This window comes from Heteronotia binoei, chromosome 11 (genome assembly GCF_032191835.1).
Source record: "Heteronotia binoei isolate CCM8104 ecotype False Entrance Well chromosome 11, APGP_CSIRO_Hbin_v1, whole genome shotgun sequence".
Taxonomy (NCBI): Eukaryota; Metazoa; Chordata; class Lepidosauria; order Squamata; family Gekkonidae; genus Heteronotia; species Heteronotia binoei.
Window position 1 is genome coordinate 17,237,552 of NC_083233.1, and position 13,630 is coordinate 17,251,181.

The 13,630-nt window shown below is 45.5% G+C and overlaps 1 protein-coding gene across 1 annotated transcript in view; it reads left to right on the forward strand.

Annotated features, from left to right (window-relative positions):
• Nucleotides 1–13,630, forward strand: part of TENM1 (teneurin transmembrane protein 1) — a 713,021-nt gene that overhangs the window by 645,144 nt on the left and 54,247 nt on the right. The window contains 2 exon segments of the mRNA XM_060250020.1: nt 325–835; nt 9,100–9,272. Of these exon segments, the coding sequence (XP_060106003.1) occupies nt 325–835; nt 9,100–9,272 (684 nt within the window).

Below are 13,630 nucleotides of genomic sequence, written 5' to 3' on the forward strand. Positions count from 1 at the left end.
TGTGCCAGAACTGGCAAGCAGAACGCTTTTGACTCCAACCTTTTTGGCATAGGCATTAGAATATAATAGTTTTGCCTGCCAGAACAGTTGAGGGTTTAGCACAAACAGCATAACTGTGCCTCGCTGTTTAGTTGTTAAGTTACATTTCGTTCAGAATGGCACTGGTTCCAGATAACGGGATTTAAATCCATTGGAGGAAAATATTGGTTTATTGATTGTTTTACCCCCAAAAAATTCTGGCGATACACTGTGGCTTCTAATTCTGTGCCAGGCTAAAATGTAGAGAGTATTAATAAAGCCATTCTCTCTTTTTCTTCTCCCCAGGCGATGGTGGGTATGCCAAAGACGCAAAGCTGAAAGCTCCTTCTTCGCTAGCGGTATCTCCCGATGGCACATTGTACATCGCTGACCTTGGCAACATCCGCATCCGTGCAGTCAGTCGAAATAAGGCTCATCTCAATGACATGAATATTTATGAGATCGCATCCCCAGCAGACCAGGAACTGTATCAGTTCACCAGCAACGGGACTCACCTACACACACTCAATCTAATTACGAGAGACTACATGTACAATTTCACGTACAACGGGGAAGGCGAACTTGGCACCGTTACCAACAGCAATGGGAATTCGGTTCACATTCGCAGAGATGCCAGCGGTTTGCCTCTGTGGCTGGTGATGCCAGGGGGACAGGTATACTGGCTGACCATAAGCAGCAACGGTATTCTCAAAAGGGTCTACGCCCAAGGCTACAATTTAGCCTTGATGACCTATCCTGGCAACTCGGGTCTTCTAGCAACCAAAAGTAATGAGTATGGATGGACAACTGTGTATGAGTAAGTTATTCTGAAATAGCTTACCAATAATTTAGCCAATATATTTTTCTGTATTTTTTTGTATTTGTGTGTGTGTGTGTGTGTGTGTACGTGTGTGCATGCGTGCATGTGCATGCCTGGAAGCAATGTTCCCTCTAAGAAGAATAAGATGATATTGGATTTATACCCTGCCCTCCACCCTGAAGCAGAGTCTCAGAGCGGCTCGCAATCTCCTTTATCTTCCTCCCCCACAACAGACACCCTGTGAGGTGGGTGGGGCTGAGAGGGCTCTCACAGCAGCTGCCCTTTCAAGGACAACATCTGCCAGAGCTATGGCTGACCCAAGGCCACTCCAGCAGGTGCAAGTGGAGGAGTGGGGAATCAAACCCAGTTCTCCCAGATAAGAGTCCGCATACTTAACCACTACATGAAACTGGCTCTCAAACTGAGTTAGTGTGAGCTAGCTCACAGTTTTTTAGCCTCCGGCTCATATATTTTTGTCTTAGCTCAGGAAAAATGGCCCCAGAGCAAAGCAATTTATGCAGTAGCTCACAACTTTAATGCCAGTAGCTCACAAAGTAGAATTTTTGCTCACAAGACTCCACAACTTAGAGGGAACATTGCTTGGAAGTCATGGCAACTTCTACAGGGGCATGGGGAATGTTCAGAGAAGTGGCTTGATACAGCCTGCCTCGGCCTCCCACTCCTGGTATTCCAAGGAGGTCTCCCTTCCAAGTACTTGCCAGGATTGGCCCTAATAGCTTCCGAGATCGGGCTTGCCTGGGCTATCCGGGTCAGGGCAATTTAGCCAATGTTTTTAATTGTATTTGGGAGTCATCCTGACTGCTTTTTTAAAAGGTGGTGTCTCTCTCTAGTGTGTTTTCAGTTTGCATTTTCTGCATGGAGCTCCAATGATATATGTGGTTCCTTCCCCAGGCAAGGCAAGTGGCCAGTGGCAGACCCCAGGTCACCCAGCAAGTTTCATGGCAGAATAGTAGTTTGAATCTCTCAGGCTAGTGTCCAGGGGTTCCCAACATTTTTGAGCCTGTGGGGATCTTTGAAATTTTGAAAGGGGATGGTGAGCACCTCCTCAAAATGGCTGCCAAGGGAAGTTGAGCTCAACTCAAATGGCAGCTGCAGGAGGCAAAGCCAACACAATACTCCTCACACTGCAGCCGCATTGAACACAGAAACGTGCATTGTTCAGAGTCTGGGTACTGGTCTGTCAAGCTTCGTACTGTCTCCTCGTGCAAAATCCCAACTCTCTGGACTCGAAGATGGAAGCAAATGAAGTGTGATTTTGCAAATGGAGCTTATGACAACAGTTGGGGCAGGGCTTTTTTTTTTTTAGCAAGAACGCACAGGAATGCAGTTCTGGATGGCTTGACATTGAGGGTGTGGCCTAAAATGCAAATGAGTTCCTGCTGGGCTTTCCCCACAAAAAGACCCTGTGTGAAACCATGGTGACATCAGAGGGTGTGGCTTAATATGCAAATGAGTTCTTGCTGGGCTTTTTCTACAAAAAGACCCGGTGTGAAACAATGACAACATCAAGGGTGTGGCCTAACATGCAAATGCGTTTCTGCTGGGCTTTTCCCACAAAAAAATCCTGTGTGAAACAATGGTGACATCGGAGGGTGTGGCTTAATATACAAATGAGTTCCTGCTGGGCTTTTCCCGCAGAAGGGCCCTGTGTGAAACAATGGTGACATCAGGGGTGTGGCCTAACATGCAAATGAGTTCCTGCTGGGCTTTTTCTATCAAAAAGTCCTGCAGAGGCAAATAAAGGTAGCTGGACTGGTGGGTAGGAAGCAGGCCCAGTGGGATCCAGGGGGTACATCCCCGATTCCTTCATTCTTGAAGCCCTGATGCAGCACAGCATAGCAAGAGTTTGGGATGCTTCAGGCCTGGCAATATATCCTAAAATTATTAAAGCAGGTGTGATATGTTTCTGGGTTTGTTTGTTTAATTAAGGCTGTACATTTTAATCAGTTTGGGATGATAGATTAATGAACTAAAGCTTTGGCTGGTGGAAGCCAGTTGCTTTTGCTGATTAAGTGAGAGCAGTTGATGGATGATGAACTGAAAGCTAAGGTTACGTATTTTTTAAAAAAAAAAATCTATTGAAACACATATGGCATATTTTTGATATTCTAAACCTTATGTTTTTGGGGAAGGGAGGACTGCATAGACTTTGCATTGGTGTCATTGTGTTTGCCGGTATGAATTTCAACAGAAGATTTAAGAAAAATAAAAAAAGATCTGAAACTTACCAGTGCTAAATATCAAAAGGCAGGTGATATATCCAAAAAAGAGAGCGAGAGAAGAGGACAGTAATATATATAGTAAGTGAGAAATTACTTTTTAATTTAGAACATCTAGTCCAGATGATCGTGAGTGCTTCGGAGGATGGGAGGGAGCTTGGTTTGGGTGTTTGTCGCTGCTGCCGTCTCTCAGAAAAAGCCTTCTGGACTGCCCCGTCCCTTAGCAGGTTTTATCTGATGTGAGCGTTTTCCCCTAAGGGCAGTATGTTATTGTTTCTTGTGCCAAAGCCGGATGTCAAAATTGCATTTGGTTTTCTAGAACTGGGTTCTGATCAGCCCTAGCTGCTAACATGAAAAAGAAAGAGAGAAGTTAAACATGACAAGTCACTGGCAGGTTATTTTAAAAATCTTATGAAGGGTTCAGATACGTGGGTTATCTTATTAACTTTAGAGGAAATCGCTCCCCCCCCCCCAAAAAAAAACCCTCCTTGCACATTTGGGCAAGACTCCCAAAGGTGAATTAAAGAGATGTCATCATTCTGCCCTTGGCAGTAATTCGAGAGAGGATATGTTTTTGAAGATACCTTGTCATTTTAATGGTAAGGATTCACATAGTGAAGCTGCTGTAGTTTTGCTGTGCTACACAGGCCACAATTGCGGGATTGCAGCAAAACTCACAAAGTGGTTCACCTAGGGTTGCCAGCTCCAATTCCAGAAAGATCTGGGGACTTTGGGGGTGGAGCCAGGAGACTTTGGGGGTGGGGCCAAAAGCAAGGTTGTGACAAGCATCATTGAACTCCAAAGGGAGTTCTGGCCATCACGTTTAAAGGAACCACACATCTTTTAAATGCCTTCCCTCCATTGGAAATAATGGATAGCGGCACTTTCTTTTGGGGCTCATAGAATTGGACCCCCTGGTCCAATCCTTTTGAAACTTGGAGGGTGTTTTGAGGAGAGGCATTGGATGCTATGCTGAAAATTTGGTGCCTCTACCTCAAAATGTAGCCCCCTAGAGCCCCAGATACCTGTGGATCAATTCTCCATTATAGCCTATGAGAATCAGTCTTCATAGGGAATGATGGAGCGCCCAGCAGACATTTTCCTTTCCCCCCCTTACCCCCACTTTCTGATGACCCTGAAGCAGGGGGAGGGCCTCCAAACCAGAGGATCCCCTGCCCGCACCTGGGGATTGGCAACCCTATGCTCTCCGTACTTTCTCTTTCTCTCTTTTAAAAAATGTTCTGGGCCTTAACGCCCCAGAGCTACCGTATGCTTGAAAGTACGTATATGGCGATCTCTGCTATAATCAAAGAAGCCATAGAATTAGCTGATAAAGATTGACAGTGCTTGTGAGTGTGGCTTCAGCGTCGGTCCTTCCCACAACTAACAAAGCCAAAATGTTGTGCAAAGTAATACAATTTGTAGAATGAATACTTCACTTAAGAGGAAATGATGTAAATTGTCCCAGTTGCATAACTTGCACATGTTACAGGTCACAGCTTTCCTTGGCACAATCATTTGGGCTGCAAGAATTTTAATTTTGGTGCAGACCACTCACAGGGAGTGAAAAGCAAAAGATTAAAGTCAGCCTTTCCCTTCAACCAACCTGGCAAATCTTGTTCACGAAAGTAGGGAAGCCTGCCCCCAGTTGGACTTGAGGATCCCCTGGAATAACAGCTCTTTTCCAGACTACAGAAATCAGTTCCCATGGAGAAAATGGATGTTTTGGAGAGTGGACTCTGGCAGTGTACTCCACTGTCCTCCCCAGGCTCCACCCATAAATCTCCAGGAGTATTCCAGCCAGGATCTGGCAACCCTACCCCCCCAGGAGTCATATTGTAAAAAAATAGGTGGCGGGGCTCATTAGTATAACTCATTAACATATGCCTCCCCCAGCCCAAAGCAACCCGATGCAAGAAAGGAGAGCCCTGGGCGAGTGAGGCCTGCTTGGGCTGGCCAGAGATCCAGCCAACCCAAGCAGGCCTTGCTTGCCTGGGGCTCTCCTGGGCTGCACCCCCCCCCTCCAATGAAAAGGCCAGCAAGCTACCTGCTGCCCAAAATCACAATGGTGACATTACGGGATGTGGCCTAATATGTCCCAAGGCTGGCGTTCTCACTGGCAATCCTGCTCTAGGTTTTGCTTGGCCCGTTAGATTGAGTGGCAATCTTGGGAAGGACTGTGGTTCAGAGATAGAGCATCTGCTTGGTATGCAGAAAATCCCAGGTTCAGTCCCCAGCCTTTCTGCTGGAGAGGACCAGGTAGGTGGTGCTATGAAAGACCTCTGCCTGAGACCCTGGAAAGCCACTGCCAGTCTACGTAGACAATACCGACCTTGATAGACGAAGGATGTGATTCAGTATGAAGCAGCCTCAGGTGTTCAGGTGAACCAACCTTGGCCGGACCTCCTCAAAGCCCAAGTAGCAAAAACCTGCACAGCCGGCCACCTGGATTCCCTCCTGAGAAGACCCACAGGGCGGGCTCCGTAGCTCCATTATTTTTTCCTGTTCTGTTCTCACTCTGGACAGCTTCCTATGGAAGGGGTAATCCATGTATACCCAGGCCTTGCGGCAGGATGCGGTGTGTTACACACACCTGTAAGGACAAAGTCTAGATCATGCACCTGATTGTGCTGGATTATTTTGATCATTTAAACGTCTTCAAGCGATCAAATGTTAAAAGAAAACTGCCAAGTTGATTATTTGGTGCCTTCTGTTTCATTTTTTTTCCCCTGGACACAGAGTGACCTCTTGTGGTTGCTTTGATGCATTGCATCCAAGCAAGTGAAAGCACCAAATCTCATAAAATCTGTATACTTTGTGCTAGTACGCTCATGGATCACTGAATTCAGTCCAGATTGGCTGGTTCTTTCTTTCCATTATTGATATGCCACCTTTCTAACAACTTGCCCAAGGGGAGAGTGTAAAGTAGAAATGTTACCAATAAAATTATATTTAAAGAGCAATGGCAGCATTTTAAAATCATGTAAACATGAGTAGAAGAAAGACAAAGGAGACAGTGGTTCAGCAGTGCAGTGAACTAAACAGCAGAGGCAATAAGAGAGGCAGGCTTGTGAGCTTCCCTAGCAGGGGAACGGGACTCATGTAATTTAGGGGCCACTATCAAGGAGGCCCTGCCCCACTCCAATTAGAGATGATCCAGAATGTGCTTTGTTTGTGTTTGATTTAATGTGTAATCATTGTCCTTGCTTTTGGTTTGCCTCATGTTCTCTACTGGCCTTGCTGATTCTTTGGTTTCTTTTTATGCCAATTTAACTTATCCGGCATTTTTGCTCTGTTTATAAGATACATGTTCTTAATAGGCACTTGATGCAATAAAATGACACTGAAAAATGTGTTAATGTTAACATGGAGAGTTCAATACAAGGAAAGACAAATTTGGTGCAAAAACAACAGCTTGCCGGCGCATGTCTCACCAGGGGCAAACAAAATTGAAATGAAGATACTTGAATTGCATCCATCCGTGTTTAAAATTCAGTCTCATCTTGATCTCTAGGAAGTCTTACTTCACGAAAGGAAGGGGATGTGGGAAGTAGTTTCTCAGATTTCTAGGATGCAGAAGGAAGCTCATGTTGGCAGTGCTTCCTAAGAGATCTTTGGGCTAAGTTATGCAGGGTTTGAAAGAATGTATCAGTACTGAATGCAGCCCAAAAGCAAACATGATGTGGTAACCTCTCCAGAATAGAGGTGTCCTGTTTCCTGCTGCCCAATTTGAGATGTGGCACAGCATTTGAGGTCAGTTCAAAGGCAGCTCTTCGCACAGTGCATCTGGTAATCTAGACTAGATTCATCTAGTAATCTAGATGATTACATCTAGTAATCTAGACTAGATGTATTCATCTGGATTAATCTAGTAATCTAGACTAGAACAGGACTAGATGTATTCATCTACATCTAGTAATGTAGATTAGAACAGGGGTGTCAAACATGCAATTTGGGGGCTGAATCAGGCCCCGGAGGGCTCCTATCAAGCTCCCAAGCAACTGGCTGTCATTTGCTTCCTTCTCCCTATATCTTGCTTCCTTCTGCATAATAGTTGGCTTTGCAAGGCTTGCTCAATTGCACAGGAGCTACAGAGCAAAACCTCTATTTTTCCATTGGCTGAGGCTCCTCCCTTGGGGAGGAAGGGGGGGAGGCAGAGCTTGTTTTTCCAGGCTCTCTCAATCGCAGAACAGAGCTACTGAGCCAAGCCTCTCTTCCTTCTATTGGGTGAGGCTCCCCCCCCCCCAATCCCCTGGGGAAGAAAGGAAAGAGCCAGAACTTCCTTTGCCCAGTTCCCTGGATCCCATGGGAGAAGTGCACAGAAAGCACCTTTAAGACCGACGAGTGCTAACATTTTAAGCGTATTTTAAGTTTTTTAATATATATATATATATAATTGTGTCTGTGTCCTTTATATAGTTTATGTCTCTGTTACCTAATCTTAAATAGGTGCACACATGGCCGGCCCAACATGGCCTGGCCCAACAAGGTCTCATTTATGTCATATCCGGCCCTCATAACAAATGAATTTGATGCCCCTGGACTAGAATGAACATGGTTTCAATAGCAGCCCTTAAGGAGGCCTTGCAGATGACTATAGAAATAAATTTTATTGGGCATTACCATGCCACCTTCAAGAACAAGGCATGGGTCTGAAAACACCCCTGTATTGTGAAGCCACTCCTTTAGGAAATAGTGAAGAGAACCATCAAGACCCAGTACTTTTTTTTTTTACTACCTCCAGGGCTTTTTTTGTAGCAGGAGCTCCTTTGCATTCTTAGGCCACACCCTCCTGATGCAGCCAGTCCTCCTGGAGCTTACAGAAGGCCCTGTACTAAGCTCTTGGACGATTGGTTACATCAGGGGTGCGTGGCCTAAGAATGCAAAGGAGTCCCTGCTACAAAAAAAAAGCCCTGCCTACTTCCAGAAGCTCTGTCAATAATCATCGCTTCTGTCTTGTCTGGATTAAATTTCAGCTGGGTTTCCCAAATCCTGCAGCATCCCACAGGGAATTCAGTGGAACTCCTCCAATTGGGTTAAAAGGGGGGGGGGGGATGAACAGGGGTGTGGTTAGCCTACTGATGACACCACACTACAAACCTCTGAGGAGTATCAATCAGTAAGTGCATATATATACTAAACAACACTGGGGACAAGACAGAACTTTTGGAGGGACTGAAGCCGCCTCTTAATCATCTAACTAGGCAGGGGTTTTTTTGTAGCATGAACTCCTTTACATATTAGGCCACACACCCCTGATGTTCCCAATGGTGGAACCAGCTGCCGGAAGAGGTGCGGGCCCTACGGGATCTTAGTCAATTCCGTAGGGCGTGCAAAACCGCCCTCTTCTGGCTAGCCTTTCAAGATGGAGCTTGAAATAAACATCACGCCATCACAAATATTAATAACTGAGATAACACCGAATAGAGATATTTTAGACTGTTTTTAGATTGTTTTTAGATTATGTAAAAATTTAATAGTAAATTGTAATTTTATTGAATTGTATAACTGTTTTATTGTTCAATGGCTTTGCCATGCCTGTAAGCCGCCCTGAGCCTGCCCTGGCAAGGAGGGCGGGGTATAAATAAAATTTTATTATTATTATTATTACAAGGATTTACAGCAGGCCCAGTTCTAAGAGCCCTGTAAGCTCTTGGAGGATTGGCTACATAAGAGGGGCATGGCCTAATATGCAAAGGAGCCCTGCTTTGAACTAGGTACTCATAGCTAGTCACCCAGCATGTACTCAGTCACCTTGCCCATATATAACAAGTAAGAAGCTCATTATCAACTATATTAATCCAGAAGATTTAAGAACTCACAGATTATTTCGGAATGAAATGAGTCACAGTCAACAACCGTGCTACGTCTGGGATAATGAAGTGTTACTCTAATCCCCATTTGTTTGTGTAACATCAGCATTCAGTATTTAGAACTTATGTTCGATGTGTAGTCTTTTCCTACTGGATTTGTCTGTCTTTTCGTGCTATCAACTGTTTTTTGGCTGGTTTATTTTACCAGGTATGACTCGGACGGTCATTTAACCAACGCAACCTTTCCCACCGGTGAGGTCAGCAGCTTCCATAATGATATCGAAAAACTGTTGAGAGTCGAACTCGACACTTCAAATCGGGAAAATGTGGTCACAGCTACAAACTTTTCCGCTACCTCCACTATTTACACACTAAAACAAGGTAGTTAAAAGTACATTTGGCTTTGCCGTGTTTGAAAGTCTAATCTCTTGCGGTTTTTATGTTTGCTGAATGCATTTAGCAGAGCTCTGCCCATCTGTTTTCTATGGCGTTTTAAAGCTAGTTCCTATTTGATTGTTGTAAAGCCGATAAGAATGAACTGATCAGACAAGTTTAAACGGATGGGACTGCATCCAGCCATGAGAGTCTCCAAGCTGTTACTTTTTGTTTTAGCCCTGGGTGCAATCCATCCAAAGTTAAACGTTTATCAGTCTCATTGATCTTAATATGAACATATATATGAAGCTGCCTTATACTGAATCAGACCCTTGGTCCATCAAAATCAGTATTGTCTTCTCAGACTGGCAGCGGCTCTCCAGGGTCTCAAGCTGAGGTTTTGCACACCTATTTGCCTGGACCCTGTTTTGGAGATGCCAGGGATTGAACCTGGGACCTTCTGCTTCCCACGCAGATGCTCTGCCACTGAGCCACCTTCCCTCCCTTAATGGGAGGGAATCAAGCGCACAACCTATGACTGAAATCAGTCTCCTTTCCCAAAAGCTGGAATGTAGCCAGTGTGACACCAGTTTTCATAGTGGGAGCCAGGGGATTTGGGAAATTACAGACTCATCGGTCCAGCATCTCCACCAGGGAGAAAGTATAATGCATTTGATAGAAAGTACTAGGGCTTTTTTTTTGTAGCAGGAACTCCTTTGCATATTAGGCCACACACCCCTAGTGTAGCCAATCCTCCAAGAGTTTACAGTAGACCCTGTACTAAGAACCCTGTAAGCTCTTGGAGGATTGGCTACATCAGGGGTGTATGGCCTAATATGCAAAGGAGAAGGGGTGGAATTCTAGCAGGTACTCCTTTGCATATTAGGCCACACACCCCTGATGTAGCCAATCCTCGTGGAGCTTAGAGTAGGCCCTGTGCTAAGAGCCCTGTAAGCTCTTGGTGGATTGGCTACATCAGGGGTGTGTGGCCTAATATGCAAAGGAGTTCCTGCTGCAAAAAAAAAAAAAAAAAGCCCTGGAAAGTACAATGCATTTGACAATTGCACGTGGTGCCAGATTGGTGGGACTGGACCCTGGCATGAGGCTGGAAGAAGCCTTAGGTCAGCTGGTTGCAGTGCTGTTTGAAAGGATAAACATTTCTACAGCTGTTCTTGCTTCCCATTCATTTGTTTAAAACATTTATATGTTGCCTGTCATGGTCTGGTGCCTAAAGGACAATCCAGTAGGTACCACGTTTCTCAAGGAAGGAAGTCGTTCCAAGGGCAAGATGTCCCCTGAAGTCACTACCAGTCTCGTATCTGCAGGTGGACACACAAGTAGCAGGGCTTGGGAAGATTTATCTGGAGGGCAAAATAGCATGAGAGGAGGCCAGTCTTCAGGTATCTTGCCCCCAGGCTGTTCAAGGCCATATAGGTAAGAACCAGCACTTTGCATTTTGCCTGGAAACAGATAGGCAAGTTTGTTAGATTCTTGTATTGGCTGGTAGCCTCCAGCCCCAAAGAGGTCTTCTTGGCCTCCACAAGGGCTAGGGCCTTTTCAGCTCTGGACCTGACCTGGTGGAATTAGCTCCCTATAGAGATCAGGGCCCTGTGGGACTTAAGAAGAAGAAGACTGCAGATTTATACCCCACCCTTCTCTCTGAATCAGAGACTCAGAGCGGCTTACAATCTCCTATATCGGGTGGCCAACGGTAGCTCTCCAGATGTTTTTTTTTTGCCTACAACTCCCATCAGCCCCAGCCATTGGCCATGCTGGCTGGGGCTGATGGGAATTGTAGGCAAAAAACATCTGGAGAGCTACCGTTGGCCACCCCTGTCCTATATCTTCTCCCCCCACAATAGACACCCTGAGGGCTCTCACAGCAGCTGCCCTTTCAAGGACAACTCCTGCGATAGCTATGGCTGACCCAAGGCTATTCCAGCAGGTGCAAGTGGAGGAGTGGGGAATCAAACCCGGTTCTCCCAGGTAAAAGTCCGCACACTTAACCACTACACCAAACTGGCTTTTACTATCGTAGGGCCTGTAAGACGGAGCTCTTACGTCAGACTTTTAGCCAAGGCAGTAGACGATTGATAGGATCGGCCCCTCCTGCTGCAACTGGCCCAGACTTGTTCTTTAACTGCTCATGAATTCTATGAATTGATACTTGAATGTTAATGAGCAGACTCCAAGAGATATTGCTTCCTTGCTGTTTTAAACTGCTTATCGCACGTTTTTTTATTGAGAAATTTTTATGTTTTATATTCTTATGTTCAATGATGATATTATATCCTGTCTTTAACCCACCCTGAGCTTGCTTTGGTGGGATGGGCGGGATAGAAATCCCATAAATAAATAAAAATGAAATAAAACAAATTGTATGCAGCTCCTGATGATAGACTGGCTGCTATGTTTTGGACCAAATGAAGTTTCTGAACAAACTCCAAAGACAGCCCCAAGTAAAGTGTGTCACAGTGCTCTAACCTAGATGTGATAAGAACATAGATCGCTGCGGCCAGATCACTCTTTTCAAGGAATGGCTGTAGCTGGTATATCAGTTGAGGTTGATAGAAGGCGCTTTGTGAATGTGAGGGCATCTGTCACCCCATTGATCGCCAGCGTTGGTTTGGCTGATCTGGCTGGCTAGGCGGGTGTCCCCTCCCTCCCTCACCTCTCCATGTGCGTCGCTCCCGAAGCTACACACTCAGTGGAAGAGGACAACCATCCCAGATAGGAATGTACTATTCTTCGGTCAAGGGTATACAATAGATGAGCTCCCCTGCTAGAACCTCCAGACAAGCTCAAGGTCCATTTGTAGAAAGAGCTTTGTGCCAGGGAAGAGACCCAAGCCTCCACCTGTAGCCCAGGATCCAGCAGAACCCCTAATCTGCTAACTTGGTCCTTTAGGCAGGGCCGGATGTACCTATTTTTGGAGGGGGGCAAAGTTAAAAAATGGCATACACCCCACTATCCTCCCACCATGAAGATCTACCTATTTTTGGAGGAGCTCTGGCACCCAGGGCGGTTGCCCCCTCTGCCCCTTGATCCGGCCTTGCCTTCAGGCAGCCCCTTCCAGGACAGGCTGACACCCCCCTGAGGTAGCCAATCCTCCTGGAGCTTACAGTAGGCCCTGTGCTAAGAGCCCTCTAAGCTCTTGGAGGATTGGCTACATCAGGGGTGTGTGGCCTAATATACAAAGGAGAAGGGGTGGAATTCTAGCAGGTACTTCTTTGCATATTAGGCCACACACCCCTGATGTAGCCAATCCTCCTGGAGCTTAAAGTAGGCCCTGTACTAAGAGCCCTGTAAGCTCTTGGAGGATTGGCTACATCAGGGGTGTGTGGCCTAACATGCGAAGGAGAAGGGGTGGAATTCTAGCAGGTACTCCTTTGCATACTAGGCCACACACCCCTGATGTAGCCAATCCTCCTGGAGCTTACAGTAGGCCCTGTGCTAAGAGCCCTCTAAACTCTTGGAGGATTGGCTACATCAGAGGGGAGTGGCCTAATATGCAAAGGACTTCCTGCTGCAAAAAAAAAAGCCCTGGCATAGTCAAAGATGCATCAGGCCACCGAGGAGAATCATCAGGGATACACTTTTGTTGTCATTCTCCCAGCAAAGATTGTCAGTTGGGGTCATGAAGGTTTTTTCTGTCCCAGAAATTTGCCTTGCCCAGCCTCCTGTTCCCACCATGAACAGTCAAATACAGAATTAGTGCGACTATATAATACTTATTGAACCATAATAAATCATTTTACCTTTTTGTCGTATTTATTTTTATGTATTTCATTGTAAATCAGGTAAGTTTCTAGTAGCCTTCAGTTACTGAGAGAGTACAATATCCAGCATTAAAACTTCATTTTTTAGCTATTAAACATTCACTTTTTAAAACCTGAGCTATACAGTTAAATTCCAGTGCGTAAAAGCATAAGAAGAGCTCTGCTGGCTCAGACCAATTGTCCTTTTCCTGATGTTGCCTCCCGGCACTGTTATTCAGAGGTTTACTGCCTATGAGTATAGTGGTTCCCTTTAATTATCATGGCTAGTAGCCACCGATAGATGTATCCCCAGTGGATCTGCCTAATCCCTGTTTAATGTTGTCTGTGTCTGTGGCCGTCATTACCTCCCCTATTCCACATTTGAATCACTTGTTGTGTAAAGAAGTTATTTCCTTTTATCTGTCCTGAATCTACTGTCCCTAGACTTCATTGAATACCCATGAATTCTAATGCCTTGGGAGAGCGAGAAAAAGATCTCTCTGTCCACTCTATTTACCTCATGCATAATTGTATAAACCTCCATCATGCCCTGCCTTAGTTGTCTCTTTCTACTCTGGAAGGTCCCAGACATCTGTTCCAGTTTGG